We start from the raw sequence: 12,340 nt of genomic DNA, 5'->3' as shown, positions 1-12,340 counted from the left end.
GTGAATACTCAGTGTTTCCAGCAAACTGGAAAGCATTTTGGTCTATGTCCATATTCTTTACTCTCCACACTAAGTTTCTAGAGTTGAAAGGTGCAGTTTGCAGGTTGTTCTGGCTGCTGGTAGAGTGTTTGCTAAAAATCATTATCTCTGGCCTTAAAAACCTCCATATAATAATAATAATGATAACACACTTTATTTCATAAATAACGACACGCCCAGTCTTTATCGCATCATTAAATAGCTTTTATGATGATAATTTCAGCAATATGTCATAATTAGGTAAAAACACAAGAGTTCATGAGTTAATGCGATTCTTACAAAAAAAATAGTGACAACGAAGACTTTTTTCATCAGAAGATCATGATCTTGTGATGAACACCCCGTAAATTTTCAGTCCAAACCGCAAACAGTCTTATAATGCTTCGTATTTGTAGAATCGTAAATGAAACAAAATTTTTCTGAAAAAAAATTTGTCTAGAGAAATATTGAAAAAAAATCATAAAGAGAGTTATCTAATGATATGCAATAATATACTGGGTGCGCCATTTGAAACGGGGAAGTAGTAGAATGATTCTGGTATAACTGAAAGCTGTAAAAACTGAAAATATTTTAGTGAGAAAGATACCAACATGCAAATTTTCAACACAAAATATACACGTTGGGGTATTAGATAACATTCGAACTAGAATTCAGCCCGTAAAACCAAACTTATAATATTTTTTTAATTTTTTCGGATTTCAATTCGAATGTTGAGAACTTAAATTCTTCATAAATGTGAATATTGAAATCGTTCTTGAATGAAATTCGAATTTTATTTACATATTAACTGAAATGTGTCTGTAGGAGCGAGTTCTTGAATAACTCTGTACTTCTTGCAGATTAATCATTTGAGAATTTTTTCCTAGAATTTATATCGAACTCAACACAAAACTCTCGTTGTAGATCGTAAGCAAAATTTTCTGTCATGATTTCAATCTCAGTCTCAATGTGTTTATACTCATCAGGATATCTCGAGTGGGAATTACAATCGGGCTTCTCAATATACGTCTGCCCTATATTAGCAATTCACCCGACAGACGTGTATACATATACATCTAAAATAACGGAAAGACACAAGAAGATTTGTTGACTTCCCAAACCCCCCAAACCAGGCTTCGCTTTGCCTGTAGTACTTACCGGGCTTCGTATCATACGGAAGACGCGAGTATATATATATATATATATATATATATATATACTTCGAAAATGTGATTACGAGATCCCTGTAAAATTTCAACGCTACGAGGTCCATGTCTCATAAACCAACAATCCGAGATCCTCTCCTATATACCCTATATACATGGTATACCGCGAGTCAACGAGATCCGTTCGACGTTGCCACCCTGACGGATCTCGTAAGATGCGAGATGAATATCAAAATCTTTGTATATCAATAAGGGTCAAAATAGCATATTCGTCGGATCTCGCAAGATGCAGAACATGTCGTGTAGGTACTTGGAATATGTATTTATGCCAACGTTATTAATTCCATTAATGTTTTTCCTGAAATGATTAGTTTTTGAGTGGTTGTTTCTACGAATGATCGCTCTATCATTTCGTATTGATTTCTGTATTTTTAAAATTCTTTTTTTTCAGAATTTTTTTCAAAAGGATCTCAAAATTCAGTTTTTCCTGATGACGAATTCGTCTTCGAATTGAATGGTGTTCCTGCTGCCGTGTTTACGATTTTTTCGCACTAGATACTCAAAATTTTCAGGGTAGATTCAGATGGCAAAAATCTCAGTCAAGTCCGTTAACGGGCTAAATCTGATCAGAGGTTCCGGAAATATTGCTTTTCGAAATGTTATGTTATCAATAATTCAAAACTGCAGGTTTCATTTCGATGAAATTTTGCATTTAGTTCAGATGAACACTGATAATTCCTAACGCCTTGCACAATTTTTTGTTCCTTGTTCAACCAGAGCCAGAAAAATATAAGGAAGAATATCGAAAAAATATAGATTACAGATTCGATCGACTTGAATATTTTCGTGTGAATGAAGAATAGCCATCTTAAGCTTCTCGCGAAGTTTAGTTCAGTTTCCTCATCTAGAACCACAGAAAATGCGAAAGGAATATCGAGAAATAAAATCCTGACATATGTCAATGAGGTAAGATGATTGGCTATTCGTGGATTTTGGCACGTATGTGAAAAAAAAGCAGTTCCAAACTCCGTGCAAAATCAAGATCTGATAACATAACCAGAAATATAAAATTTTTAAGAATATTGAAAAATGAACGACTCATATTTCGTTGATTAGGAGTGAATCGTGTAGAAAACTTGCGCGAGGATGAAAATTAACCTTTTCAAGCTTCCTTCAGAATTTCTCATGGATATCATATCCAGAACCATAGAAAATTTGAAAAAAATAGGAAACTATAGAAAAACAAAATCTCGATGCTTCAGTGGCAAAAGATCCACCAAATTGTAATTTTGTATGTATAGGTACAAAGCAAATCATTTCAAGCTTCGTGCCGAATTTGGTGTGCATACAATCACCATCAGAATGATAAAAAATGAAGTTAAATATAAAAAATCGTCATATGTTAGTGACGAAATATCGGACCAAGTATTTTCGTGTACATAATAATAGCAATTCTAAGCTTCGTCCAAAATTTTGAGCTGACAAACAACCAGAGATGCAATTGGTTCATGGATAAAAATGACCGTCAGTGCTTTTCCCAATTTTTTCTCGAATTTGGTTCATGGACATCACATGCTATGTATTTTTAACTCAATTCTCATTCTAAATTCCATCAATTTCGGTTTCATTTTTTCATTTAAAATGCAGTATTTCAATTAAACCTCCTCTGAAATGTCATTCTTTCTTTAATTATTTTTTCAAAAATTCAGATGCCTTCTCCGTTTTGGTTTCTTGAACTAAACAATCTCTTCTTTATGATTTTTCATATTTGAGTTATAACATGTTTTCATAATATGTTGCTCAGTTTCTTCATTACAAATTCAGTTTAGGAAATGTTCAGGAGATAAATGAGGGAAATATTCTCAACAACAAATGTATGAAGAGTATAATTTACAAATCATTTCAGATTGAAAGAAATTCAAAAAACAGGAATAATAACTTGATTTTCGAAAAAGTTATAACCATACACAAATACAGGCAAACATACATCATTTGTTTCGATATGCGTTGAAAACAAACGCTTTTATTTGTTTCCAAGTTTTATTGTTCATGAATGGATGAACAGATTTGAACTCCTTGATTTCCCCTTCTGTGGGCGTTTTTTTCCTATGAATATTTCTCTGAAAATATCTCACAGTTGCATTTTTTTGTTGTTCTGTCCATCTTATTTTCGGATGTTTCACTTTTGGTGTTTCTGAGATAAAATAAGAAGTTTTGATATAATTTCCCAATAAAATGCAATTAATAAAATGGCTTTCAATTAAACGAATGAAAACTACAATTATTTGTTGATTAATTACCCTTCTCCTCAGAATCGCTTGAATTATTCGACACTCTTTTTCTCTTGACTTTTTGCATTTTCAGGAGCCGCTCTTCCTCTAAAATTAAATCAATGAGGTCATAATCATTAAATTGAAAAAATATTTCCTTCATACCTTCTTCATCAAAATCGTTTGAAGTTTTCTCCGGTATTTTGGTTTTTCTTTTTTGGTTCTTCCGGCACAAGGATTTCTGTTCTGAAGCTAAAATATGAATCAGGTGGAAGTAGGCATACAATTAAGAGGTTGTGAAACTTTTACCATCTTTCTCTGCGATTGCTAGGTTATTATCGGAAGATAATGCCGGAATATCCTCTTCAACCTCTTCCTCTTCTTCAGAATGTAATTCTTCATTCAAATTTTCGTCATTGTCACTCGAATTCTCTATATTTTCGTCCTGGGACTTTAGCAAAAGTTTTGTTAACTTAGCAGTTTGGTAAATCTCCTGTGGTAATCTGAATTCAGAGAGAGAGAAACATATAATGCTCAGTTTAGAATCATCTGATAATAAATTAATTATCAATATTACATACCTATAATAATTATTATGTGTGGATAGTGTATGTCCTAAAAAAGTACAAAGTTGTTCCATTTCTGTCTGTGACAAATCTGACACCTGTGAGATCGTTGCAATATGTTTCCTAAGTTTGCCGGATGTCAGAGCTTGAGGATGTTCTGCTCCACATTCTTTGGCAAAATTTTTTAGTGCAGTATAACCATCTAAACAGGTTAGTTTTCCCGGTGTCGCGAATAAGTAGATATTTTCTTTGGAAACGAAATTGTCACGGTGTTTCAGCAACTGTTCAATATATTTCTGCACGGTTGAAGAAAATAATACAGGAACAGGCTTGTGACGTTTTCCTCTTATCATTATTCTCTTATACCTTTCCAGAAGAATTTTTTCAGACTCTGTCAGATTTCTCTGGAATTCTTCTGAAATTATATTATTCTGTTCTCTTGAATAACTTTTCAGCTCAATTCGTTCTAGCTCCCCAATTCTTCTTCTGTTCAAGGTTATTAAAAGCGAATAACAACATTTTTGCAAATTACTGAAAGCTTTTTTATTATTTTCATCCTCCTTCAAAATATTGGAAGAATCTTCTGCCTTCTTTTTCACGTAATTATTCAGCTTTTTTATATCAGAAGTGAGTGGTACAATAGTAGGCTTTTGCCACTGATTTTCCATTAAATTTTGGTTAGCAACACTGCTAATTTCCGCATTCCAATTACTATTAATTAATTGTTTCAATGTTTTTATCTCTTTGGCCTTAGTATATGTATCAATGTTCGTAGTAAAGAATTTGTTCGCTTGCATTGTTTCTGAGTAAGCATGGTCACACAACTGTTTTAAAGTCGTGCCCATGTGTAAAGCTAACGAAGGCGCTTTATCAAATTTTTGTGTCGAAGAGTTATATCCGCATATATTTCTTGTACTATCAACAAAACATTTAAAATTTTCTGGTCTAAGAGCGTCATAGAATTTTGCTTCCTTAATATGGGGAGCCATATCTATCCATAGTCTGCCTAATTCCCTCAACTTATTTTTGGTTACTTTATTCAAATGACTATGCATATGTCGTTTCGCATAAAAAGAACCAAACGATAATATAAGAGGTTCGCTCTTCACAACTAATGATACCTTATCGCATCTCATGTCAAGCACACCTTCTTTCATTTTCATTTTATTCACGAATTCCGTTTGTAAGCATTTGAAGGCCAAAAATGTCTGAGCATCCGATGCCTTGTGGCTTTTCGAATCTGCACCAATATTTACTGGTCGTGATGAACATGAATTCATATGACGGTTCAGATAATTTTTCATGAAAAAGCCATTACAATGAATGCATGGTAAGATTTGTTCCGCAGAAACTTGCTTTGTGGGACGCCTCACCGGTTTTATTTGATTCAGACCAGGCGATAAAAAGTTTCCTTTCTTCCTCAACATATCTATGAATTTCTTCCTTTCGATGCTACCAACTTTCATGTCATTCAAAAATTTAACAGCTGGTTCACTCAGATGTTTGCGCAATAAATGGCGGCTGAAATTAGTAACATTTTCGAAGCAGAACATACACAAATCTGTTTTGTCCCAAATTCTTTCTTTTCGTTTCGAAACCGGAACACTTGAGTGGAGATACTGAAAAACAATCAATTCAATATTTTTCATACAAGCACATTTTGCAGAGTTCTAGCATTTGATTTGTCAGGGAAAAATCTTCGCCACTAATGTTTTTCATTGTCTCATTAATGCATTTTTCTAAGTTAACTTGCCATATGGAAAAACATCGATTTCAATAACAGTTTTCAAAAAAACAAAAAAAAGATAAAAAAGAACGTAAAAATTGTAAAATTAAGCTCTTAATCAAAAACATTGAAGAAACGACTTATGTTGAGTGTGCCTTTTACTGTTCAATTCTTTATCGGTGGCTTTATCAAAATAAATAAAAAAAAAATTCCAAAAGCCCAAATTCGAGAACTATCAGGAGCTTTTCCATTTACGCCAAGTTGCAAATAAAAGGTTGGACTTTTTCGAGGTTTATCGAGTGTCCCAAAGGACCAGGCAGCAGCCTAATGGAAAAATTTTCACCACTTAATTTTTCTGAATTTTTGGTATTTTGTAGAATTTGACATTCTAAATAAGAAAATCAATGGGACCAACTCAATCATATTAGTAGTTTTCCAGAAACAGGATGTCTGAAACATGTTGAGTAAAACACTTTTGCGCGACAAATATTGCTTACCCATAAGGCAACAATTTTATTCTGGTTTTCAATGAAAATAATTGTTAGATATGGGGTAAGCAAAAAATTTTTCAAACTGAAATTTGTTTTGTTCCTAATTTTCTTTGAAATTAAAAAACAACAATTAAAAAACAACAATGAAAATGTCAGGTACAGAGTAGGGGAAATGCGGAAAAACGACATATGCGGACAAAATATACTTTAAGGTTTTTTCAAAATTGGCGCCGTATAGCTCGTGTTTTTACAGTGATTCAGGTCCCGCTTGTGATGATGACATTCCTGTGAAGAAATTGACATCCTTCTGTCTGTTATACTGGTGCATTAACCACAAATGTGTTTTGGTTGGGTATGTATCTTGTGAAAAATAATAATAATAATAATAATAATAATAAAATGGTTTAGGTGAATAACCTATCGATTTATGATGATTACAATATACCAGGAACTTCTAAAGGATTATTTTCCTTTCGTCGTGAAATTCTTTCATCATTTCCTCGGGGACAAGTCCTAATTTGACAAAAATCAAGGCTAAATCTGCTGCGGACAATCCACCCAAGAAAAATAAACAAGAAGTAACTTAAATATTATTCAATGATAAAAAAACTCGGTGGTAAAGAAAACAAGACCGTTGAAATATAACAAAGTCTATAACCACAAAGAATCCGACACTAAACTGTTTAAAATTAAGAAGAAAATTAGGATGACGAAGACTGCATTAATTCCAAACCTGGTGAATAGTGGCTTCGTTGTATTCAGTGTTTTCACTGGACTCATACATCGTTTGCTACCGTCTCGAAAAGAACCAAAACGTTTATTTGCGAATCTTGCATTTAAATATTTTGTATGTCCATTACTAGTGTGTCATATTGTCTGTAGTATACGGACAAAACGGATTTTGTTAGAAGTCAAAATAACTCCTCATATCTTTTATTTTTATTGGTCAATTCAATTTTCAGCTTATTATACTTGAAAACAATTAACCAAAGATAGTATAAAGCACCAAAATGGGAGTATTATTGAAATAACTGAAAATATATGATTGAAAAACTAAACAATATGTCATTTTGTCCGCATTTCCCCTAATTATAAGAGACACGTTGGCCTTCACTTATTGTTATTCTGTCATTGAACAATGAAATACAGGGTATCCCAAATTCGAAGCTCACTGAAAGCATCTCAAGAACTATAACACACAGAATAAAAAATCTTCAAAGACACTCGGTCTCTTTTTTTGAAATAATCACATATCAGAAACAATATAATAGATATTTTCATTCGTTTTCGAAGTTCCAGTCGTTTCTTGAGAAGTTTATTTGAAATATTTTGCTATATCTATGATCAGTTATGAGTTTCATATGAACCATAAAAATTCCAAAAAAAAGTTGTAGAATTTTTCGAATATCTCGAACAGAAATCAAGAAGCGAAATATTTGATACAGTCATTTTTCAGAAACGCCCTGTCACTCGATAACGAATCAAGATTTTTATCATCTGCCTTCTGAAATGTGATTATTTGGAAAAAAGATCAAGGGTCTTTGAAGATTTTTATTCTGTGTTTTATAGTTCCTGAGATGCTGTCAGTGAGCACCGAATTTGGGACACCCTGCATTTCATTGTACAATGACAAAACAACAAGAAATAAGAGCCAACTTGTCTCTTACCGTTAGTTTTTATGAAATTTTCAATGTACACAACCTTTTGACAACTTTTGGAATAACAGTCGCGCCTATTCAGAAAAATTAACCAAAATTTCCATTTGGCTGCTGTTGTATGGTGAGGGGAACTGAGTATCTTTGAACTATAAAAAAATGTATGACAGCTCTTCCGGCTCGAGTTTCAATATTGTGAAAACCGCTACTTTACAAATTCAACGGTTTTCAAACAACAAGAGAAAATTACCTGAGATGAAAAGTTCTCATTACTTCTTAATTACTGGCGGTATAAACATAAAACAAAAAATTCACTTTTTTTCCAATGGATTCACATCCACTGGTGAAAACATTCGGTTTTCATTACCATAGGTTACCATATGTTTTGTAGTTATAATAAAAAATTGTGTTTCTTTGAATGTTAACCTAAAATTTTTATAACATATATTTTTATTTATATATTTCTTTCTTCCTTTCCCAAAAATATATAACATGATATTTAAATTTCAGATCTATAAATATCATCAGATGTTTCAGTTCCAGACGGCAAATTAACCAAGATGAAATCAAAATATTCGCTGGCCACTAAGGGCGCCTTGGTAGCCACCAAATATTTGAATTATGTAAAGTTCACAGATTATCATAGATAGCCAACTGGTTGATTACCGTATGAAACTTTTGATGATTTCATATCATGTTATATATTTTTGAAGTTAGAAGGAAAAAGAGGTTACATTTGTTATAGGAATTTTCATGGTTTACATTCAAATGAACACGAAATTGTATTATAACTTCTAAACTAATGGCAATAAAAACAAATGATTCTACTGAAAACAGTGCAAGTAAAATGTTTTATGTTTATAGAACCAGTAATAAAGAGGTTATGGAAACTTTTAATTTCATGCCATTTTCCAACTTTCTCTTATAGTTTGGAAAAAGTTGAATTTCGAGGTTGCGGTTTTCACCAAATTAATTCTCTCAAAAATCTAGCCGGAAATTTGCCTTCTCTTTTTCACTAGCTCATTCTACGGATTCTTCTCACTAGACAACAAATCGATACATTGTGAAAAAATAAAAATATGTCGCAAGCCCTTTGTTTCGAATAGGGTGATTATTTATATTATATTGTTGATAAGAAAAAACAAATTTGTTGAATTTAAATTGAATGTCATTGGAAAAATATTCCCGCAATATTCATCTCATCTTCTAATCAATAATAAATAGGAACTCACACCACTTATGTTATAAGGTAATTGTGCCGGTGCTACTAAACCAGGTTCTATATCCGTTGAATCTATGCCGATAGGATTATCTTTGGATGCCTTTTCCCCTGAAGATGATACCATTTCCTACATCAAACAAAAATTCGAGCAATTTAATGGTTTTGAAATGTATTTTACTATTCAAACTACCTGTGATTCCATGTTAGATGTTTTATTGCAGAAAGCAAATTCTTTAGATGTTCCCTCTCCTGAATGAAATACTTCACTCTCCTCCTAGATAATATAATAAAATCATTTTGAATATTTCAATGCAGAGCAGCTTGTAATCACTTTACCTGAGTTTGAAAACTGATATTAAGTTCTTTATTTTCTACGATTGCATGCTCCGAAACATTTCCTAGTTCCTTTTCCTTAAAAAAAAAGTGTTAAAACATATGTACCATTACCTGCTAAGAATACTGCTAGTAATGAAAATATAATAAACTTCTGACAAAAATCATCGAACATCTAATCAAATATTTTTCATGTTGATGCAAAACATTACAGTAGGTATATTTAGAATATTTTCATTTGTTTTTTTTTTAGAACAGCTTTAAGAAATTCTGGGAACAAACTTATTATCGATACGCGAAAATATTTGAATTTCAACTCAAAGATCCTTATTGAATGAAAAAAAAACTTGACTCACTTCTACATTACTGAAATTTAGTGAGGTATGTGTTCCATTAATCGGTACCTCTTTGTCATTCATAGTATTTGGAGTTGAACACAGGATATTCGCTCTTTCCCATGAAGTATTCTGTAAAGTGAGGTATTTGGATATATCATATATACAAGGTGTCCCGGGTAGAATGCGACAAACGAATACCATGAATTAAAGTCATCAAAGAGGACCCGTATCAAGAGGTTTCAATCGCCTGAGTGCCTTCGTTTTGGATATACAGGGTGATGTTCATCTTATGAGTGAAATTTCACTGCTGAATAACTCTTTAACTAATCGACCGAATAATTTCAAATTTTGAAGTTTTGTCACCCTTTTCTATCGCCTTCCTTAAATATTTCTGAATTCGAGTAAATCAGATCCGGACTAGGAAAATTCCAGACTTTTTCCATTTTCGTGAATATTGGATCACCCTGTACGTGAACATTATATCTGATTTATTCGATTTCAGAAATATTGAAGGAAGGCGATAGTAAAGGGCGACAAAACTTCAAAAATTGAAATTATTCGGTGGATTTGTTGAAGAGTTATTGAACTAAAATAATTTCACTCATAAGGGAATGTTTATTGATCACCCTGTATGACCGTGCCAAGCAGAGATTTAGAATTTTTATAATTAATTGATTTTTCGTGGTTCCGAAAATAGGAAAAAATCCTAATGTTCACGTACAGAGTGATCCAATATTCACGAAAATAGGAAAAGTCTGAAATTTTCTTAGTCCGGATCTGATTTACTCGAATTCAGAAATATTGAAGAAAGGCGATAGAAAGGGTGACAAAACCTCAAAATTTGAAATTATTCGGTCGATTAGTTAAAGAGTTATTGAACTGTAAAATTTCACTCATAAGATGAATATCACCCTGTATATCCCCAACGAAGGCACTCAGGCGATTGAAACATCTTGATACGGGTCCTCCATGATGACCTTAATTTATGGTATTGGTTTGTCGCATTCTTCCCGGGACACTCTGTATATATTATAACTTCGTCATTATGGAAGTAAGATATACCTTGTCACTATCAAGTATTTTATGCAGTTGTGAATATTTTCTTGGGTAATTCTTATATGACGTTATATTTTCTAAGGATGAATCCGTTGGGGTTGTACATACGAAACTATATACATCACTTTCCTGTAATTGAATAATTAATTTTCGAAAATATTTTCACATTGTCGGAACTTACTGTTGAGTTTTCTGGTGAATTAGTTGTAGAAAAGTCAACTTCTTCGATTGTAGTAGCTGACGTCGAGACATCTCCTTAAAAAAAAATCATTCAAAACCATCAATTATTGGTATGAAAACTTCGATATGGTAATAAAACAAAATGAAAAAAGATCTATTTCTCAGTGTTCCTGGAACCAATTTTCATTTGAATTCATAATTTGAATGAGTTTTTATACTTTAATCGGTTTCGGCAACTAATTTTGTTAAAATTGTTACCAGAAAATAAAGTTTAACCACAATTAACTGTCGCCTATCAGTAAATAGGTACTATAAAAAAAAAATTGATTTGAATACCTAGAGGATATGAGTCAAACGAGACAATGCCCTAATATTGTTTGTACAATGAACTAAGCATCCTTTAGATATGTCGAAATTAAAAAATATACTATATATCTACTTACCCTTTTTGGATTTCACCAAAGATAAAATTTTGCTCGATCTTGTAGGATACCTTTTTGAACTGAAACTCATCTTGCTTGCAGTTATTTAATGAGAAGTGATCACTTTGCACCCTGTTCATACAACTACCACTATTTAACTAACAATGAATTCAAAAAGTTTTCCTTTATATAGGAATTTTTATTTTCACCTCGTACCACCAAGATAAGGAGATGCGAATGCAGAGGCGTTGACAGGCATGACGCAAAACAATCCACTTCTTCCAGTCGAAGATCATTTTTAGGGCTTTCAGTCCTTAAAATTCACACTATCCATGAAATTTCTATTATAAATGAAATCGCTTTTTTCTCCCTTTTCAAGAATATTCAACATGATGATATAACGTCGTATAAAAATTAGAGGGAATTATTCCACAACCGTATAAAATACTTGATAGTGACAACGTAAATCTTACTTCCATAATGATGAAGTGATAATATATCCAAATACCTCACTTTACAGAATACCTACTTTATGGGAAAAAACTAATATTCTGTAGTCAACCCCAAATACTAAGAATGACAAGGAGGTACCGAATAATAGAACACATATTTCTACATACTAACATTCAGTAATGTTGAATTGAGTCAAGTTTTTTCTTCATTCAGAAAGAATCTTTGAGTTGAAATTCAAATATTTTCGCTTATCGATAATTAATTTTTTTCCCAGAATACCTAGAATTGTTCAACAAAATCAATTGAAAATATTCAAAATATCCATACTTCAATGATTTCATTTATATGAAAAATATTTGATTAGATGTTCGATAATTTTTGTCTCAGGCTTATTATTATTCATCATTATTTTCATTACTCGCAGTATTCTTAGTGATGGAACCT

General features: G+C 32.3%; 1 protein-coding gene across 2 annotated transcripts; it reads right to left on the bottom strand.

Moving 5' to 3' along the window:
• Positions 1 to 3,080: 3,080 nt before the first annotated feature.
• Positions 3,081 to 9,423, bottom strand: LOC123671452. Of its 2 annotated transcripts, XM_045605312.1 has the most exons (7): positions 9,305 to 9,423; positions 9,125 to 9,241; positions 4,036 to 5,639; positions 3,764 to 3,957; positions 3,620 to 3,706; positions 3,485 to 3,562; positions 3,081 to 3,378 (listed from the first exon to the last, which is right to left on the bottom strand). In XM_045605312.1, the coding sequence occupies exons 1-7, from the start codon at positions 9,314 to 9,316 to the stop codon at positions 3,173 to 3,175; spliced, it is 2,298 nt and encodes a 765-aa protein (XP_045461268.1). In that variant the 5' UTR covers positions 9,317 to 9,423; the 3' UTR covers positions 3,081 to 3,172. The 2 variants fall into 2 exon arrangements, with proteins under 2 accessions (XP_045461268.1, XP_045461267.1); XM_045605311.1 differs by having other exon boundaries at positions 3,764 to 5,639.
• Between the last annotated feature and the right edge of the window lie 2,917 nt (positions 9,424 to 12,340).

Source organism: Harmonia axyridis, chromosome 1, assembly GCF_914767665.1.
Source record: "Harmonia axyridis chromosome 1, icHarAxyr1.1, whole genome shotgun sequence".
In the NCBI taxonomy this organism is placed as follows: Eukaryota; Metazoa; Arthropoda; class Insecta; order Coleoptera; family Coccinellidae; genus Harmonia; species Harmonia axyridis.
Note: the sequence above shows the minus strand (reverse complement) of the source record. Positions and strands in the feature narration are given on the sequence as shown.